General features: G+C 40.5%; 3 protein-coding genes across 8 annotated transcripts; all 3 read left to right on the top strand.

Moving 5' to 3' along the window:
* The first annotated feature begins 1,516 nt into the window (after positions 1 to 1,516).
* On the top strand, positions 1,517 to 4,643 carry zgc:153935 (uncharacterized protein LOC777611 homolog). The gene is made up of 6 exons (XM_054596508.1): positions 1,517 to 1,757; positions 2,017 to 2,151; positions 3,103 to 3,225; positions 3,831 to 3,980; positions 4,092 to 4,286; positions 4,392 to 4,643. The coding sequence occupies exons 1-6, from the start codon at positions 1,551 to 1,553 to the stop codon at positions 4,500 to 4,502; spliced, it is 921 nt and encodes a 306-aa protein (XP_054452483.1). The 5' UTR covers positions 1,517 to 1,550; the 3' UTR covers positions 4,503 to 4,643.
* Positions 4,644 to 5,607: 964 nt separating this feature from the next.
* Positions 5,608 to 14,879, top strand: LOC129088904 (caspase-8-like). Of its 3 annotated transcripts, XM_054596164.1 has the most exons (11): positions 5,782 to 5,854; positions 6,404 to 6,523; positions 6,618 to 6,755; positions 6,861 to 6,986; positions 7,406 to 7,558; positions 8,432 to 8,527; positions 9,213 to 9,311; positions 9,631 to 9,745; positions 9,936 to 10,063; positions 11,271 to 11,671; positions 11,979 to 14,879. In XM_054596164.1, the coding sequence occupies exons 2-11, from the start codon at positions 6,467 to 6,469 to the stop codon at positions 12,139 to 12,141; spliced, it is 1,476 nt and encodes a 491-aa protein (XP_054452139.1). In that variant the 5' UTR covers positions 5,782 to 5,854; positions 6,404 to 6,466; the 3' UTR covers positions 12,142 to 14,879. The 3 variants fall into 3 exon arrangements, with proteins under 3 accessions (XP_054452137.1, XP_054452140.1, XP_054452139.1); XM_054596162.1 differs by lacking the exon at positions 6,404 to 6,523 and having other exon boundaries at positions 5,608 to 5,854; XM_054596165.1 differs by lacking the exons at positions 6,404 to 6,523; positions 6,618 to 6,755; positions 6,861 to 6,986 and having other exon boundaries at positions 5,609 to 5,854.
* A 2,048-nt stretch (positions 14,880 to 16,927) lies between these two features.
* On the top strand, positions 16,928 to 20,642 carry LOC129088909 (SH2 domain-containing protein 1A-like). Of its 4 annotated transcripts, none has more exons than XM_054596178.1 (4): positions 16,928 to 17,384; positions 18,668 to 18,728; positions 18,814 to 18,958; positions 19,157 to 20,642. In XM_054596178.1, exons 1-4 carry the CDS (start codon positions 17,233 to 17,235, stop codon positions 19,177 to 19,179), a joined length of 381 nt encoding a protein of 126 aa, XP_054452153.1. In that variant the 5' UTR covers positions 16,928 to 17,232; the 3' UTR covers positions 19,180 to 20,642. The 4 variants fall into 4 exon arrangements, with proteins under 4 accessions (XP_054452153.1, XP_054452154.1, XP_054452152.1 ...); XM_054596179.1 differs by having other exon boundaries at positions 18,817 to 18,958; positions 19,157 to 20,630; XM_054596177.1 differs by having other exon boundaries at positions 18,817 to 20,595.
* Positions 20,643 to 20,742: the final 100 nt, after the last annotated feature.

The raw sequence follows: 20,742 nt of genomic DNA, 5'->3' as shown, positions 1-20,742 counted from the left end.
TTTTTTTTTCAACCAAAAATGCTTTGCGCTTGTTAGGGGGTACATGGCTGAAGAAATATTTCACAGGAGGTACATCACTGAAAAAAGGTTGAGAACCACTGCTCTAGAGTATTGTAGTCCTGGTCAAAATTCAGATTGGATTGTGGGATAGTGAGTTTGTTAGATTTGTGGAGCTGGAAATTGGGAATATTAATTAGCAGTTAGGGAGCCTCGGTTGGAGTCTCTACCAGCCGTGCCTGCTCTGGGTCACTCTTTTACTGCATGCAAGCATTTTAATGTACTGATGGTGTTTTTTAATTTCTGTAATTTAAACATTGCCTAGCCGCTCCGCTGCTTCTCAGGGTTCTGCCATTAAGTTGAAGTGTTTTAGTGTGTATTTTCTTTCTACGCTTTCAGTGTGTGTGTGTGTGTGTGTGTGTGTGTGTGTGTGTCTGTACTGCTCAGGCTTGAAACAGCGTTGTAGTCTAACCTCCCTCCTCCCCGCCCCTAGTCTCGGTTGATACATGGAGTCTGTCAGAAACTCCAGCTCTCCTCCCTGATGAACTCCTCCGGCGGCAGCCTCGGGGACATCAGTGCATGCAGCTGCTGGCCCGACTCGGCTGGGTTTTCCATCCCTCCTCCTCACAGCAGATGTAGCAGCTTGGTGATGCCACCTCTCATAAGGGGCTGCCTCAGGGTGGCACAATGCACCGACTACAGTGGGTGATGGAATCAGATAAGGTCTTTCACTAGACAAAAGTAAAGACGGTCTGACCTGCTTGCTAGAGGCCCCTAATAAACTAAATACGAAGTATTATAGTCTTTACATGATTGAAATATGTATTTAAAGCAGCTTCAATATAGCCATAAACAGATCAAATGACTATGACTAGTTCTACGTAGTGAACAACTATGTTGTAACCCTCAACTCTACAGAGCTTTTATGCATCTTTTTCCCCTCACTGTTTCTTATCACAACTTTGCGGTTTTGGCTCACTCTCACCACACTCGTCAGTGTTGTGTGAACTGATTTCAGCTCCAAAGCTCTGATAAACCCACTGCACAAGCTGCTGCTGAGCTCCAAACAGCAGGAGTTGGTAGAGACCAAAAACAGAGCTGCGAGGAGAGACTTTTTCCAGGTCGTTTTACATCCTACTCCTGTGTGACCCAAAAAAATAAATAAGAAATAAGAGTACTGATATAACATTGTTGGACCCATAATGGAACGTTTTGAGAGAAACAAGATCAAAAAGTAGCTGAACTGACAGTGACAAAAAAATCCACCCTCTTTTCCAATAAAAATATGAAATTCTTCATCATTATCCACCCCTCCACTTCTTTTTTTGGTACTTAAAAGAAGGTGCTCTGCTGCTTGAAGCTGCTCTTTGATCAAACAAGACCCACTAGAAGCGTAACAGCCACATCCTAGCGTTTCCAAAGTAGACAGCGCCATCTTGCGGCGCTGCTGTAGCTTGCACAGAGAGGGTGGGGCTATATATACAGGAGGGCTTAGTCTGAACTTGCCCTGCTCATTTTGTTATGATTTGTTTAAGTCGGGAAGTGAGGCCGACATGGTCCGCGGGGAGCTGGCGGTCCGCCTCAACGACAGGGAGTACAAAAACTGGCTGAAGGCCGGGCGGTGTCTGCTCATACTGAAGGACGGCCTGCATCCCTTCATCAGCCACCACACGAGAGCTTTCCACGGAGATCTGCTCAATCGGAACACTCTGCTGCGGAAACCGTGTGCGACGTCTGCGTGCAAACCCAAAGGGAATAGGGTCAGTCTGTAAACTCTACTTAGTCCTAGGTTTTTGCTCATTTAATTCATGTCTTTGCGACACTTGGATGTGAAATACGGCTGAGGATTTCCTGTGGTAGGGGCTTATACTTAGTATACAGTTAGTATATTTCAGTTACTGTACTTCCCACTTATTCTCACACTAAGTTTCCGTGTGTGTGCGTTGTGTGTTGTGCGTGTGCGTGTGTGTGTGTGTGTGTGTGTGTGTGTGTGTGTGTGTGTGCGTGTGTGTTGTGTAGCTTTTCTCAGCATGCAGGACGTGTGCAGAGTGGCAGGCGGTGATCCTGAGACACCGCAGACAGCCGGATGCCACAGTGAACTGGGATAACTGTTTCCCTCCCAACTGGAGAACAGACCACTGGGAACTGGCCAAGGTAGTCAACACACTTTGAAGTTGTCATAAACAAAGGAACACTTACCTTTTTATTTCTTTTCTTGATGGTGCTCCAGCTTTAACACAGCAAGCAAACAAAAGGGTTTATGGGGAATGTGGTCCTAATTTGGACATACAGCTGCCAGTGCCACTGAATTGTGCTAAGAGCCTCCTATATCATATGTAGTTGAGGATATTTAGTTAATGCTGCAACTAATGTGCCCCCCCATCCCCATCCCTTTAGTGCATAATCTTACGATTGTTTTCTGAGTTGATTTGTCTATAAAATGTCAGAAAATAGAGAAGGGGGGGAAAAAAGCCTGTTTTAATATTTCTTACAGCCCAAAAGTGAGCTATTATGATTGCCTGTTTTATTCAACCAGCAGTCCAGAACTCAAAGACATTCAGTTCACTGACATGTATATCAAAGGAAAGCATTAAATCCTGACAACCCGACTCAGTTAAAAGTGTGTTACAAGTTGAAATGGCTCAAAGTAATGGATCATTGGTTTTAACCTCCATCGTCTGCCACCCCAGGAGATTGTTAAAGGAGTTAAATAACATCCAGTATAATGGCGCTGCCTGACGGGTTGCTGGAGCTCATCCTACAGAACTGTAGGGTTACATTAGATTAAACAAAAAGTTTGGGAACCACTAGACCAAAGATTAATTTGACAATTCTAAAAACATTACATTTGGTTAGAAATCTCACCCGAGGACCTTGCATTGATTTTATATGGAATGTTTTTGTTTTTTTATCTGTCACATAACAAATGGGTTGTCACCGTAAAAAAAACAACTCAGAGATACTTAATGTCGAGCTGAAATATAATCTTTCTGGATTCAGGGCTCTGTAACTTTTGACAATACAAATTCTAATCAAGTAATGGAGGAATTAAATCAACAGACCATTCATTAATTAATGTCTTTCTCTCTCTCCCTCTCTCTGTAGGCCTTCATGCCACGGGGTCAGGGGAAGGTGAAGGGGGCGGAGCAATGTGATGCCTCTGCTTTGCTCAACCTAATCAACCACTGTGATTGTTTTCACTTTGTGGATCCTAAATTTGTGAGAGAGGTAAACAATAATTTTGGTTTATAATGGTAATGCTGTTTGATCAGTCTTAGTCAAGTTGTTAAGTCAAGCCTTGTATACCAGGATGCAAACGCAAAAAACTTTGCAGCTTCAAATCTAAAACTCTGTGTACACAGGCTGAAAGATGCGCACGCTTTTTCAGATTTATAAAACAGGGTTCGATTTTATAAGTCTCCCGACAAAATATTAAGACGGTGAATATAATATGTCTGTCTGCTCCCCCGGTCTGTCAACTATCTAACTATATCTTTGTTAATAATGCAGTGTTTTAACCAAGACCATTAAATGTTGGGGAGGGGAAACAAAAATAATCTACATTATGACACGCTTCATAAGCTGCTTTAAAATGAAAAGGATGTGAACACTAGAAACTAACAAAAAACACCATATTAATAAAACTGAACTAATAAAAAAATTTGACTACCATCATTTAAACTGCTAGATGTGTAAAAATCAAGAATACGGTGCATATTAGATTCAGTTTCCAAACTTCTTTTTATGCTTTTATTGTTGAACGCATATGACATTAGACTTTTCCGTCCTTTGCAAATAAACAGGACTGGATTTTTTTTTTTTTACGCCTCCAGGTGATCCGTTTCAGAAACGAGTTGATGCATTCGTGTGAGTTGCGTGTAAAGGATGAATGGATGAGACACTACCAGAACAGCGTAAGAAGGCTTGTGCAGCAGCTCGGCCACGTACCACAGATGGAAACAGTTGGAAAGCAGATCGAGGAGGTGAGCGTGTCTGTCTGTGTATCTGTGCGTGTGTGCGCACGCTGCTTCGCGAGCTCCCAAGTCCCAGCTGCATTCGTGTTGTTTTGCATCACAGTTTTTTGGTGTGTCCAGATGCTGAGCGTTGATCTGTCAATATGTGTCTCTGGCTTGGACCGAATGGATTCTGCTGCTCTGGATGGATTAGATTGCGATTCTGTCAGCCAATGGGAGACCAGCGCCGACTTGATCAGCCAATGGGAGGCTGAGTTGCTACAAGAAAGGCTGCAGGAGTTACTGCATGCTGCTGAGGATGATCCAAAGACGCAGGTGCTAGGAACAGATATGTCTGGGTGCAATTGCGCATTTAGACTTGATGCATAAAAAGAAAGAAGTAACATGAGTTTGACGGGCTTTCTCTTCCTTCTTCTTTAGGACATGGAGCAGCTGAAGAGGCTGGGGGGTTTCCTGCAGGCCAACAGAGATCTGGTTGAGAGGTTTTCTGCAGAGCTCCAAGCCATCAACTCACTGGAGTTAAGAGAATAAAAAGGTGAAAAGGAGAATCAGGATCATGTTGTGCATTATGTCTTTATATTTACAAACTTGAAGCAGATCAAGGGATTTGTGACGGATTGTATGGGCATGTATAGGATGTAACTGAATAGGTTAATAAAAAAAACCTGACAAAACCCATTGACTTGATTGACTGGATGATCGATCTTGATTTCGGTCTCTCACTTTAAATTATAATAAAAATACAATCCACCCAGATGTTTATACAGCTACAAAGTAAAGAATCAATCCCAAAAAAAGATTAGTAATGACCAAAAACGTGGAGCCTAAAACCATACCTTATAACACCCACCCTTCTCTGAATACAAAAATCAAACTTTATAAACAAACTCTAGACAATAAGTACATGTTAATTATGCATATACACATTCCTGACTCAGTAGGGGAAGCTTGTGAGGCTTTCATTAAATCATGATAATCTGCTAATAGACTGACACAGCCAATCGGTGTCAGTCTGTCACTCTGTACAGCATTTAAAAGTAGTAGCCCGCTGGAGCTACTCTTACAAAGGTTCCTCTATAAGGCACCATATTTAATTGGCTGATTTTTGTACATAAAATATTATTCTGCACAGTAATAAGTAACTGTTACATACAAGTATGAAGTAGCATATAAAGGAAATGCTCAAGTTAAGCACCTCTAAATATTACATTAGTACTTTACTTTAGTGAATATACTTTATTTCCCACCTTTTTATTTAAACTAACACAGAACAACAAGTAAACACAGCAAGAAACCTTCTGTCACAGTAAAATGATATGAAACAAGAAGAAGAATGTAAAGCTTAAGAGTGTTGTTTTAGTTATGTTGTAGCAGTTTATTGTTGGTGCATTAAATGCATTAGTTTGCGTAAAAAAAGCTCAACCGTTGCTTTAAAGGAAAATTATGCAGGAATTTATAATTTGACCAAAATAATTAATCCAATTGGACGGAGAGCAGTAAATCTGGAACAATCTGTGAATCCACAGGAGACATTCACGACCATAGGACATGACTCAACTTGACATGAACCATGGTCTGCATTTAACCTTTCTGATTGGCTGACGCTCCCAGCGGCTGTTACTCTTTCGCTGCAGTCTACTTCCGTTACTCTCATTACTTTAGCGTAGTTTCGCTCGAGCATGGAGCTCTTTCGGGAATTTGAAAAGGAACAAAAACAGAATTGGTTGAAAGGTGTCGTGGCCTTATTATGTCTTCAGAATCCGCTCGAGCTCTTCATCGATGAGGAAATGGACATTTTCCACCGAAAGCTGGGCGATGAATGCGGCACGAATGTGTGTGTGAAGAACTGCAATTTCAATAACTGGAAACCACGACCAAACCAGGTATTAACATGAACTACCAGACCATGGCGCGACATTTTAATTAATTAAAGTGACTTTCGAAAGACATTTTTGCTATTTAGCTATCACACAAGCCCGTGACGGTGAGCTAGTATAGGTGTATTAGTATAAACAATGCAGACACGGTCTCATGTAGAAAAGTTACCATTAAGCTCACTTCGGGCGTGTTAATGTAGTGCTGGTTACCCTTAACGTTAACTATGACGTAAACTTGAGGGTTAGGTTAGTAAGCCTTACTGAATTACTAAAGTAATTACGTCACTACGTTAATGAAATTATAAATAACACCGAAAACGAAACCTGAAAAGAAACGAAACAATAGTTCCACTGAAAACTTAAACACGGGCTATTTTTAATTCACCTGGAACTACGTTGGCACCATTGGTTTTTGTAACACGATGACAATAAATCATATTTGAAATTTCATCAAAAAAGTTCAAACCCCGATCTGAGAGGGTGCTCTTCAATACGCTAACGTGTCTCCTCGATTTGTTTCCTTGTCTCCTCTCCTCGCGTGCTGGTGCGTTTAAGGAAATAATTCCTATGATGAATATGACTATTTCACGCAAATGTCTAAATGGATAAAATGATGAAATGATGACATTTTTGGATGGACATGGATATATACTGAAACCTGCATACAACTACATGGTGATATTGTTTTTATTACTATTTTTATGTGATTTTCCTTTCTTTTTTTTCTAATTTTTACTGTGACATGCTGTGTTGACGCTGCTGATTGCAGAGTCCTCCTTTAGATTGTGAGGTGTGTTCCTCCTGGAGAGATTCAATATTGGCTAACCACACCAGTCCGCGTGGAAAGGTGATGTGGGTGAACAGTAAGCCCGACCGGTGGTCCCAAGATAAATGGGAAGTGGCTAAGGTAAGTTTGAAGGGTTCTTCAATTTATTTTAATTTTTTATGTAAAGTTGATTTGGTCTGATCGTTTGCCAGGTGTCTCACTAATAATATCTTCTTCTGTTTTCAGGTGTACATGCCAGATGGTCATAAGAAGCATAATTTCATCGGTGACTTTGACATTGCTGCACTTCTTTGTCTCATGAATCAGTGCAAGCACTTTAAGAAGTTTGAGCTCGGTGGATTGTGTGACAATGTAAATGTTTAGTTGTGCACACACATACAGTACATAAAGTCAACCTGCACATCCCACAATGCAACACATGCATTGTGGGATGTCTCTTCTTTTCCCTGCAATCACTAATTTTAAATGTAAAAATAGAGAGTTGCATAACAATACAGCTGCTCTCATTAAGTGCTATATAATTTTAAGTGCATGAAATATCAGTGTGGTAGGTAAGGAGTTGCTGTCAAGAGGAAGCATTCATGAGCCATAATCGAATTGCCATTTTATATTTCTTTAGCTGTCTGACACGATAAACTGAAATAATTGTGGCTATGAGAATGACCAAGTTGCGGGTTTGGTTGCAGTGACAATGTAGCCACATCCTGAAACCCATCCCTACTTTTACCAACATCTATAAGGAGTCTCTCTTTTTCCCCCACTGTGCGTAGGTTGCCAACGTCCGAAACAATATTATGCATGCAGCAAGGTTCCAGTTGAATCAAGAGGATTTGCTCGATTACTTTAATCGAATCAGAAAGCTTGGTGAGGTGCTGGAAAAACATGTTCCTGAATTCAAAAGTCTGTCTGAAGACATCAATGAGGTGTGTGTTAATATCTTAAGTTAATAGGAATGTGAAAAAACAAATGATAAGCTAATAAGTGCCACTTAATCATACTTTCCATTCCTTCACTAGTCTTTGAAGTGGGAATGACATTTTGTGGTTTGAATCACCACTGAGTGATTTAATTTGCTCATCAGCATTCAACGAAGCTGAGGCTAACATTGGATACAGCAAAAATGTAGAATCAATTGAAAAGGTCTGATGGTGATGATTGATGAAAAAGTTACCAAATTTCATAGCAATCCATCCAATGTTTGTTGTGATATTTCCCACAAAAACTGTCAACATCATGGTGGCGCCAGAGAAAATGGGATCAACAGAGTCATACATCCTCAGGGGACTATGAATGTCTGTTGAGTTATTTCAGCCTGGACGAAGTGGTGGACTGACAGACTGACTTAGCCATCCATAGGTGGATGAAAATGAAGTTGGAGTGTGGGACTTTTGCCTTTATATGAACATCTGTTATGTTCATGCTGATTAAGCCTATCGCCGCCAGGGAATGCTCTCTGTATTTTGCAGTATAACAGAGTGTATACTGCAAAATACAGCGTGGATGCTCCGGGTAATAAAGAAACTCAGCGTTCAGACAAAGGATTCACATCAAAAGAAGGAGATTGATGCGGCGAGCTCCCCTCAAGGGTACGTTTGTGAAATAGCTCTCACTGTCAGAAGGGGGAGACAAAAGTTCCCAACTGCAGGTGTAAACTAGATTTGGATGTTTCTGGCGTTTTTGGTGGGACAACCTACCAGCAAGTTGAAATATTGTTTTTCTTTCTTAACATATGGATGATAGATTGTTCTTTTGGAATACGAAGGCTCATACTTTGCTTCGTACCGCTCTGTTTTCAGATCCAGAGCCTTGACTGTAAACTGATCTTGCCTGACGACGTGGCGGCTCAGAATATTCTGGATAAAGATGAAAAAGACCTGGAGGACAGACTTTTTGTAAGACACACGAGACACAAATATAGTAGGCTCTCTTTTCAAACATGCTTCCTTTTTAACCATGCTAATTCTGTTTATACAGTATGTTTCAATTACATTTTACAGCTGTTCAGTACGTCAATAGAATCCCTTAAATATGCATTCTGTAAGATATGCAAGTTCCACCTCTTTTTGTTTTTAAAATACTTTTTCATCTATGACTTCTTTTCAGCCATGATTCTGTGAGGTATATTTTTATTGCACACAGGGATCGACTTGGAAACGTAATCCCAGGACATGCAAGATTGCTGTTGGTGTGCACTGCTAAATGTTTCACACCAAACCAAATCTTCTTTTAATTCTTTAACTTTTACAGAGTAATTTACTCTGTCCCCACACCCCCCACACCTTTAAACTCATGGGTGTTAGGCTATTTTCTCACCATATCAACTTATCTTGTTTCTGCTGCCCCCCAGTGGCCAACATAACACATTTCCAAACCAAGAGAGGGTGTCTTACTCTTATTTAAGCCCCAAGAACAGTGTTATTGTGCACTTAAGAGAACTGTGTCGTTTCTCGGGGCACACAAAGCTTCAATGAACATAACTCCCAATCTTAAAACAATTGTGGCCAAGCGCTCTTAATCAGACAGTTTAACATGCATTTGTGTCTGTGTGCGTGAATGTATTGTTCTATTCGACCTTAGGCTGTTGCGCAGGAGGCAGCTGAACCTCATCTCAACAGGATGAAGCTGGAGAAGTTGGAGAGACAAATTGCTCAACAAGAACAAGACAACATGCCATTGGTGAGATTACTCTTCTTAAGACAATACTCACATGCCCATTACGTACTTTTAAGGAGTCCATTTCAAACATTTGTTTGATAATAAAATAACGCAATTAATTCCACAAACCATTAGCTCCAAAAAATATTTATATTATACAATTAATTAATACATATTTACAGCAGGAAAAAAAATACACTTAACTACAATCATGAATTGACAGAGTCCTCCTTTCTTCATGATCATGTAACCATTCACACAAACAAAAATAACTTTTCATTTATTCATTAGAACATTAATGTTAATGATTTGTCTTTGTGGCTGTTCGTGTGCCCTTTAGACAGAGTACTACGCCCTGACTCATAACCCACGTGGTTTGTGTGTGGTCATCAATAATGAGGACTTCCACGGAAATGAATGGCTAAAAAAACGAAGAGGGACTCAGGCGGATGAGAGTACGTCTCCCTGTTATTTAACAACCATGTGATCTGGTTTGTTTATTACTGTTTGTCAATGAGTTACCGAGCAGCATCCCAGGTTGAGGATCCTCAAAGTTGATACTTATAGCACATGATTTTATGATAAGATAAGATAAAAAACAATCTAGCAGTATGTTTACATTTGTCTCTCTTTTGTATGACACAGAGGCTCTGAACAAAGTGTTCACCAGCCTTGGCTTTACTGTGGTGGTACACAACAACTTGACTGCAGATGACATGCGACAAGAACTACAGCAGCTGGGCTCACGGAGTTTTTTGGATGATGATGCATTGGTGAGCAGTGTCACACACCTTTAGGGCTGTAATTTAAGTGACTAACTAGATATACTTTATTTATGTTTACGGGTTTTTATGTTTACGGGTCTGTCAATCTGTCTGCCGTCCATCCGTCTGGTCTATCTTCGTGATTGCGATATTCCAGGAACGCCTGCAGGAAATTTCTTCAAATTTGGCGCAAACATCCACACTCAAGGATGAACTGATTAGATTCTGGTGGTCAAAGGTCACTGTTACATCACAAAACACGTATTTTGCCGATAATTTTAGTTTACTCTTTAAAGGAAGAGTTTCGGAAAACATTTTTAGGAATATAAAATGAGAAGATCAATACCACTCTCATGTCTGTACAGAGAATACGAATGTACAAACAAAATCCCAGTACTGCCAAATTGTAAGAGCAAAAAAATAATTAGTAGTTAACAAGTCTAGTTATTTTCTAAATATCTACATTTTCTCAGAAATTCACCGGAAAACAACAACATAGTACTTCAAATAAAGCATAATTTCGGCTGCATTTGAATATCAGCACGGAAATCTAAACACATCATCATGGAAAAGATAAGCTTGTTTGTCCACTGTAGGCTAGCTGACAGTGACACTAATCCATTTAGTGTCACTGATATAGTGACACTAAATGTTTTAGTGTTCAAAACAAAAATTATATTAGTTATAGAATGTTTTCCTTTCAGATTGCAGGCTGTTGGAAGACGTTAAACACCTATCGACTCAAAGTAGTATGGTTGTGACAGTCAATTTTGTGCACAGGGAACTGTTTAGAGTTCCAGTCAGCAACAATGTCGCTAATGCTAGCAACACAAGCAAGGAATATTCCCATATTCGGCAAGAATTATTTTTAACCATGACTTAAAAACTTAAATTATTGAATAATTACCAATGCACTTATTTTGCCGATTATCTCGGGGTCAGGTTTTATATATACAGCTGGGAAGTACTGAAAAATATTGCCAATATAGGACTACATTGTCATCATGTTTTTCCTTCATGCTTTGGTTGGTAAGATCGGGAAACAAGTATTTCACATGTGAAGCCTGCTATAGCTTCACATAATATGGAAATGAGAGGTGTATCAAACTTCTCTTCCTACTTCCAACAAGAAAGGGATTTATTTTGATGTCTTTCATACAAAATCATCTCATATTTAGCTCTTGATCTTGGCTTCTGCTTCTGCCTCTCATCTTAGGTGGTGTGCGTGCTTTCCCATGGAGAACTGGGATGTGTCATTGGGGCCGATGAGAAACCGGTGTCCTTAGAAGAACTGACACGGCCCTTCACCAGCAGGGGAGCACCCACCTTGATAGGGAAGCCCAAACTGTTCTTCATCCAGGCGTGTCAGGGAAGCAACTACCACAGTTCATACGTGCCGTGTCCCCCAATGCTGAGACAGGAGGAGGGGGTCAGACAGAGCCGCCTGGATGAAGACGCTGGTCCTGTGCACAACATGGCGCCGTCGGCGCCGCCTTTTGATTCTGACTTCCTGCTAGGCATGGCAACCACGCAGCATTACAAGACGTTTCGAAACACTACTACAGGCACCATCTACATCCAGGAGCTGTGCAAGCAGCTGACCAGGTCAGCAAAAAGGTGAGAGAAAATCTTCCCTTTTCCAGAAAAAAGATAGACATAGAATATTCCTCTTTTACCAGATTACGGAACATAATTCTGTACCTGTTTCTGTTGGTGTGCTTTTGGTGTGCTTTTGGTGTTTTCCAAAAAATTAGCTGTGCTGTTGATGTGATTTGTATTGATGACATTGTATTAAAATATACCAAAAATCTGAGCAAGGTTTATAATATTGATGTGATTTGTATTAATGATGTTGTACTAAAATATACCAACAATTTGAGCAAGGTTTATAATTTTTAACGTGTTTCCCCTGTTTTCTCTGCAGCTCGGAGATGGATGATATACTCGCAGTGCTGACACGTGTGAACAGGCAGGTCAGCAACGGAGAATATTTACGTCACAAACAAATTCCAGAGCCCAAGTACACCCTCACCAAGAAGCTCGTCCTCAAATATGTGTCAGCCGACCAAGACCAAGTACAAAGCTGATAATGTGCCAGATTTGCATGGACCAGACTGGCATAGTGTGTGTATGACTGTGGTTGTGAAATCAAAATGAAAAAGTAAATTCTGGCATAACTTTTATTAGGTGCTGAGTAGTGTGTATAGTCCCTTTTAGAGGGGTGAAGCTCCCTCCAAATATCAACTATCCCAAATTTTTTAAATAAGGTCTTGATCATTTTTGTGACATGGATGGTATTTTTCCTATTGTTTGTTGTGTCTAGACTACTATTCATGACAATATTAAAGTCACCTCCACATATTAGTATTCCCTCCATTTCAAGGAGAATACTATCAAGTAGAGTAAAAAGGGCTTTTCACTGTTGGGTGGGGCATAAACATTGACCAATGTTACGTCTTTGTTTTCCAGTTTTCCTTTTTTACAATTATATATCTGCCTTCTTTATCATTGATTTCTTTAGTACATTCGAATTTCACCGAGTTAGAAAGTAGTATATCCACACCTCTTCAACAACCCTGGTGGAATGAACTATAAAATGTATTTGCATAGCCAAACATCTTAAGCTTCTCATGTTCCTGCCTAGACAGGTGTGTCTCCTGTAGATATATAATCTGTACCTTATCCTTCCTTAATTTTGTCATTATTTTCCGCCGTTTAACAGGGTTGTTTAAACCGCTCACATTCAACGACAGTATCTGAATATTATTCTCTATCATTTGTGTTTATGAAGTCAAGTTGCAATCCGTACCCAAACAAGAAAAAGAAACATGAACCGTGGAAAAACAATCGAACATAGAGCAGTGTGACTTCAGAGAGAAAGGATGCTACTTGCCATTCCTTATGTTCCCTGTTGGTGGGAGGAGGGTAAAGTGCCTCTTTGCTGAAGGGGCCCTCCCTAGTAGTGAGAAAATACCTAAGCTGGTATTCCACCTGTACTAGAAATGTCCAACATTTAGCACATACATAAAGTGCTCCCTCCATCGGTTTCCTAAAGATAATCAAATGAGTCATAAGTCTTTCTAAATATGTTGGCTGGGGTTTGTATAATTTCACATGACGGAGACCATGATTAACAAACAAAAAAACAGTCGTTTTTTTCATCATTGTAACCAAAACCATTAAGAGGTTCCTGTTCCTAAAGTTTGTATTATATATAGATAAGTAGGCCTATTATAAGGCTCGGAACCTCAAAGTCCAGACCTCAGGTTAGAAAATAGCAGATTAACTAACAAAATCTGTTCCAGATGTGTCGTATAAAACCCCTGGTCAGATCTAAAGTGTTTATCACTTATCTGGTCCACTTCACTTCATCCCTTCGTTTAAGGCGGTGGGCTCTGTCGCGTTGGTACGTTTCAATGGCAACACCTCGTTCAGCCTCTCCTCCAGGGCATCCGCGGTGTTCACCCTCGCCGTCACCAACACCTTTATCCCACGTGTATTCAGGCCCTGTTAAGTCTCTTCGGCACCATCGTAGACCCGCAGCAAGGCGTCCCAGTGCGTCTGGAGCCGGATCCCTTTCTCTTTAAGCACCGCAGCTGCATTGTCGTTGTCAAAAAACAATCGCTTGCCATCTAGTTCAATCTTCTGCTGCCACGCTTTCTTAAGTACCAGCTCTTTAACATTAAACTGTAGAAGGTTAACTATGATTGATCTCGGAGTTGAGGTCGCAGCTGGCTTTGGGATCAGCTGGATTTGGAGTTCAATGCCGCCGGGAAGCGTAAAATGGATTTTAAACAACTCAGTTACACATTCCGTAACTGATCTTCCTTCTTTGTCTTCCGGGACTCCATAGATGCGGAGATTGTTCCTCCTAGAACGACTCTCCAGGTCGAGTTCTGTTTCACTACCGTCAGCAGCGTCTTTCATCTCCAGCTCAGCTGATTCCAGGTCAGCTATACGGGTTTGTGCCTCGGCGAAACTCAGTAAAGTCTTCCTTCATAGTTTTATTGACATCGCTTCTGAATTCACTAAGATCCCGTTTAATATCTGTTTGAAGCCCCTTAACTCCTTAGAGAGAGTCGGGTTTTCTTGTGTTTTATTCATTTTCTTGTCAGACTTACACCTCCTGTGCAATTTCCCTCCTCTCATATTCAACTTAATCTAATTTTGTGCAGATTTACATTGATAGGAGGTCTTTTTAAAAACCGACTCTGAGGAGATCACTACTACACGTTCATCTTGTTGTAGCGCCACCGGAAGTCCCTCCTATGTTTTATTTGATAAAAAAATGAAAAACGCTCTTTTTATTTTCGTAGGTGTTAGTAACCTAGCTTTCCATTTGGGCGAGCATTATTTAGGTCACAATTCAAATTAAAATGCAATTTTCTAACCATTTGAAAATGAAAACAGCATTTGACATTTCAATTCCAAAGACCTAAAGGCAGAGTTAGGATGTTTTAAAGGGGGAGTGAATGATGAAAGTTTTCTATAGTCACTGAATTGAGGCTGGTTCATACTTCTGCGTTGAATCTTCACTCTTTTTCTTTTCTTCCATTATGAACTCAAATGGAACAGTAAGCAGGGTAATCTCTATAAACAGATTCTGCATTCATATATCAGTTGTCAGACCATGTTTACTTTTTATTATAGGAGGCGAATACACTTCTCATGTGGGATCTACTTATTACTGTTGGATGATGTTGTATTCTGCTTGGATTTTTGTTGGCTTTATCTTGTTAAGGAGAAAAGTCTAAATAAGTATTTACTGTAAACATCGTTTTGTCTCTTAATAAAAGCTCTGGTGTCAGCACCAAAGCAAACCATAGCTAGGTTGAAAGTTTTTTATATACCCCACCTGTGTTTCATGTGTGTGTGTGTGTGCGTGTGTGCGTGTGCGTGCAACTGTGCGTTGTAAAATGTGAACATGAGGCTGGCTAACGTGGGGGACATTGCTGTATGAACAATGTAATGGTGTCTGTGTAATAACAATCTCAGTAAGGGTACTGAACAACATCATGTATCACCAGCTCACACCAGCAGGTACCTGCTAGGGTTAGAACAGCAGAGGCAGCAACAACACTGGACTGGTCTAAAGCTACAGGGAAAGCTAGCATGTATTCCCACTGCAGATCACACAGTTTCTCACACAATATTCAAGAACTGTCAGCTGAAAACTCATAATCTTCTGACTTTATCATAAACCACTTTCAGACAAGTTTTGAATCCCAACAGTGTTTGTCTGAACCACATACTGGTGGTGTAATAAAGCATCTGCTGTTGTATATACAGTGGGTACGGAAAGTATTCAGACCCCTTTAAATTTTTCACTCTTTGTTTCATTGCAGCCATTTGCTAAAATCGAAAAAACCACTTCATTTTTTTTGTCGCATTAATGTACACTCAGCAACCCATCTTGACCGAAAAAAAACAGAAATGTAGAAATTTTTGCAAATTTATTAAAAAAGAAAAACTGAAATATCACATGGTCATAAGTATTCAGACCCTTTGCTGTGACACTCATATTTAACTCACATGCTGTCCATTTCTTCTGATCCTCCTTGAGATGGTTCTACTCCTTCATTGGAGTCCAGCTGTGTTTAATTAAACTGATTGGACTTGATTAGGAAAGGCACACACCTGTCTATATAAGACCTTACAGCTCACAGTGCATGTCAGAACAAATGAGAATCATGAGGTCGAAGGAACTGCCCAAGGAGCTCAGAGACAGAATTGTGGCAAGGCACAGATCTGGCCAAGGTTACAAAAGAATTTCTGCAGCACTCAAGGTTCCTAAGAGCACAGTGGCCTCCATAATCCTTAAATGGAAGAAGTATGGGATGACCAGAACTCTTCCTAGACCTGGCCGTCCAGCCAAACTGAGCAATTGTGGGAGAAGAGCCTTGGTGAGAGAGGTAAAGAAGAACCCAAAGATCACTGTGGCTGAGCTCCAGAGATGCAGTAGGGAGATGGGAGAAAGTTCCACAAAGTCAACTATCACTGCAGCCCTCCACCAGTCGGGGCTTTATGGCAGAGTGGCCCGACGGAAGCCTCTCCTCAGTGCAAGACATATGAAAGCCCGCATAGAGTTTGCCAAAAAACACATGGAGGACTCCCAAACTATGAGAAATAAGATTCTCTGGTCTGATGAAACCAAGATTGAACTTTTGGCGTTAATTCTAAGCGGTATGTGTGGAGAAAACCAGGCACTGCTCATCACCTGCCCAATACAATCCCAACAGTGAAACATGGTGGTGGCAGCATCATGCTATGGGGGTGTTTTTCAGCTGCAGGGACAGGACGACTGGTTGCAATTGAAGGAAAGATGAATGCGGCCAAGTACAGAGATATCCTGGAAGAAAACCTCCTCCAGAGTGCTCAGGACCTCAGACTGGGCCGAAGGTTCACCTTCCAACAAGACAATGACCCGAAGCACACAGCTAAAATAACAAAGGAGTGGCTTCGGAACAAGTCTGTGACCATTCTTGACTGGCCCAGCCAGAGCCCTGACCTAAACCCAATTGAGCATCTCTGGAGAGACCTGAAAATGGCTGTCCACCAACGTTCACCATCCAACCTGACAGAACTGGAGAGGATCTGCAAGGAAGAATGGCAGAGGATCCCCAAATCCAGGTGTGAGACACTTGTTGCATCATTCCCAAGAAGACTCGTGGCTGTACTAGCTCAAAAGGGTACTTCTACTCAATACTGAGCAAAGGGTCTGAATACTTATGACCATGTGATATTTCAGTTTTTCTTTTTTAATAAATTTGCAAAAATTTCTACATTTCTGTTTTTTTCTGTCAAGATGGGTTGCTGAGTGTACATTAAAGCGAAAAAAAAGGGGTCTGAATACTTTCCGTACCCACTGTATAATTGCATTGGATTATACAGTGTTTACACACAGGGGTTATCAGAGGTCAGAATGGTGGAGTGGACAGTAAAGAAGGACTCCAACTCGCAAAACACCAAATATATTATCAAAAACATGTCAGTGAAGCAAGAAATATACTTTCACATTTGACAGGGGAAGGTCAGTCTGACAAAGTGCACGGCATGCGAGGTGCAACTGCACGACAGAAGAGTGTGAAAACCAGAAAAGCTTTTCCTGTCCCACATCCTTTCACACACTCGTCTACTGCAGTCTCACGGCCTTAGGCGCACACGGAGGAGAGAACAACATGGAGAGGGAGGGGATGCTGGTCCGGTCTATTTACTACGGGAGAATCGGCAGCGAGGCCACGGAGAGGCTGCTGGAGAGGTTTGGACATGATGGCAGCTTCCTGCTGAGAGACAGCGAGACGGTGCAGGGGGCCTACTGTCTGTGTGTGAGGTGAGCTGGGAGACGGGGGGGGAGAGTGAGACCAGAAGTGACAAGTTTCCTATGGTGATATAGCACCTTTGTGGGAGTGTTGGTTCATTGAAGCTGGCTATTCACTGCTGAACACGCTGAGCATGATTTTATTTATAGTAACTCAACTTTATTTGGATACATTATCACGTGCAGAAAGCTGAGAAAAGTGAAGTCAGCTACCAAGAACAAACTCTCACGTATCAGAATACATTTGCTTCAGCACAAGTAGGCCAATAAAATTAGGCAATACTCCTAATCTGACATTTTTCATTATACAATGTGAACAATGGCAGATAAATTATACTTCATGCACGGACCATTTTCTATCTTAACGCTTTTAAAGGCATTGTAAAAGGAAGCTTGTGATGCCGTCGACAAGCTCTACTACAGTAAGAATTTACAGCAGCAAGACTTAAGAATACAAAACATGAAGAATTAAACCATTTGAAGCAGAAATAACTAGAATCCAAATATACAGTATGTTCACTTTACTAAGCCTTAATACATTGATATACATTGATATAGTGACAGTAGTGGAGGAAGTAATTATTACAATATCACAACAAAAAAAGACTGTTAATAGTAAAAGTCCTGCATTCAAAATGTAATGCTAATATTTATTATTAGTAGCAGAATGTATTTTCAAGTACCAAAAGTAAGTAAAAAAAAAAAGGGCCCATTAAAAGTGTTCCATTGATGATATAATTATTATTTGTATTTTGTTCCTAATGTATTACTGTCAAAGCAGCATCTGACTGTTGCCAAGGATAATAGAACTACTGCATAAATACTGTCTGGTCATTTCATCTATAACAATGCATATTTTATAAATGATCATGTGTTTTATGTGAAAAGTAACCAGTAACTATAGCTCTCAGATAAATGGAGTGAAGTAAATAGGGCAATATTCCCCTCTGAAATAAAGTGGTGCAGAAGTGTAAAATGGAAATACTCAAGTAAAGTAAAAGTGTATCAGAATTCTTACAGAGACAATGTACTTAGTTACATTCCACCACTGTTTACTGTGTGTATACCTCGGACAATACACATGTTCTACAAACTATTTCAATAAGTCTTTCCTATTTAGAAACGGATTGTTATTTGAGCAGGCCAGACTTTGAAACATATTTACAGAATTAATCCACATTTTGAAAGATAATCTGAAAAATTAGTTTATGAAAAACACAAAAAAAATAAAGATTGGAAATTGTATAGAATTTTTACAATTATTCAAAACTGCTAAACGTCTTTGTGTTTTGCAGGAAAGCGCCGTTTGTGCACACCTACAGGCTTGTACGCTCCACAAACGGCTGGTGTCTTCAGGTGGGTGAACATGTCACATGTCCACACTGACACACACACACACACACACACACACGGCTGGTTGTCATGGTTTGTGTGTGATTAGCAGGATCCAGGAGTCAGACCGCAGAGTTTTGGGACTCTGGAAACACTGATAGAGAATTACAGAAGGGTTGCAGCCTCTGATGTTGGTGTAGCTCCCCTCACAGAACCCCTGGACAAAACACACCTACGATACAGCTTTGGACAAGGTAGGACACGCACACTTGTTATACTGCATCAAAATCTGGACCATGCAAACCAGGCACAAGGAGACAGAGATACTGTGACTTCAGTGTGTGTTTTTGTGTTTTTGTGTGTTTGCGGTATATCAAAGAGTTCCTGTTCAGCTATGACATGTCTGTCGTTCTCATTCAACCCTAACACATTCTCAATGGTGTCCTCCACAGAGTTTTTTTACATGGAAATGTGAATCAACAGTAGCTCTGTCTGTTGAGGTCATGTCTTTATCCTGGCAGACCGAGGCGCTTAATCAAGTGGACTTACAAGATGGCGAAAACCAGCATTTTGTGTAACAACAAGGGTCTGTGTGCTGCCATCTTCTCAAATGTATCTATTTTTTGTGTCTCTTTGGTATCAGTAAAAAAAATCACATTATTACTTTACACAAGGCCACTGTAGTGTATGCATAACCTGCCAATTTTTTGTACGTATTTGACCAAGTTCTCAAGATTCCTTGAAAGTCTTTAAAACATTTTTTTTGTTTCCTAATGAGTGTAGGAACAAACAAAAAAAACCAGATGTAAATATAGCGCACACAATTTCTGATGCTGTGCTATTTTGATGTTTGGTGTCGTGTAATAAAGATGATGAGTCACCATGTTTGTTTCTGATTTTTACCTTGGGGAAGTCACACTTTAGTACAGTGATCTATTTGATCTGTGCGGTTTGTCGGCACATCTTTTATTTCATCTTATCATATCAGATCATATAATCTTAAATGGGCATCTCACAATGCGGTGTAAGTCATTCATTCATTGTTGCAACGCAAGGTTCTTCTCAGTCATCGGGGATATCCAACCTGCATTTTCAGGTCTTACAACAAGCTCCTACTGATCTCAATCTGCAATTGAATGCAAAAAAAGAAAGAAAAACGTCATGCTCCTCACAAATGGTTGATGTTTGTCTGCTGTTTTTAACATAACCGGTAGACATCTTGGATGGCTCACCAATTGGTCAGGCTAGGTTTAGCTTCACCTTAAGCTTTACCAGTGTTACAGTCAATCTACCAGACTGAAACACAGAGTTTCTCCAAAGTTCCTCCCTGACAGTTCCTCTGAACGGCTGCGAACTTTGAATATAAAGTACTTTGTAGTACATGTCACATTTATCACAACATTTGATTCTGAACATATTTTCAGTCTTAAGTATCGGCAAAGTATTCGAGTCAACATACTATGCCAATGAAACTGATAAACAACTTTGAAGCATGTCTGTGGCCTTATAGGAAGTACTAATGACTTGAACCCACAATCATGTGATTACTGTCTGAATGCTGCAACAAGCTGACCAGGGCTTCATCTTTAGTTGAGTCAGTCTAAGTTCACTGCTGCGGTCAAAAGCTCTCTTTAGCTTTATCAGTTGCAGTGTTTCTGTTAATTTTGCCCTCATGTTTTACTTTCTGTATCTGCAGCCACCATTATAGCAGTTTTGTTTTAGCGTGTCACTCCATTTTATTGTGAATTGATGTGATCTGTGCTTGAAACCTTCCGTCTGTGTTTGAAAGTCAGCTGTGAAACCAGACTTGATTTGTTCGGATTAGCTCTGATTTGGCGTAAACCAGGTTCAGTTTGTTAGGCTCATTCATTCATTGTGTGAACTAACGAGGTGATCTCTGCGCCCATGCTCACAATATCAGCTGAGAACCTAACAGGGAAGTTCTAAGGAGAGTGCTAAACTAAGCTGAATGCCTCACTGCTTTAGCTTCAACGGATAAATACTAGAGTGGTGTCAATCCTCTTATCTGACTGTCCTC

This window comes from Anoplopoma fimbria, chromosome 3 (genome assembly GCF_027596085.1).
Source record: "Anoplopoma fimbria isolate UVic2021 breed Golden Eagle Sablefish chromosome 3, Afim_UVic_2022, whole genome shotgun sequence".
Lineage (NCBI taxonomy): Eukaryota > Metazoa > Chordata > Actinopteri > Perciformes > Anoplopomatidae > Anoplopoma > Anoplopoma fimbria.
The sequence above is the reverse complement of the archived record's forward strand: the minus strand, read 5'-3'. Positions and strand labels throughout refer to the sequence as shown.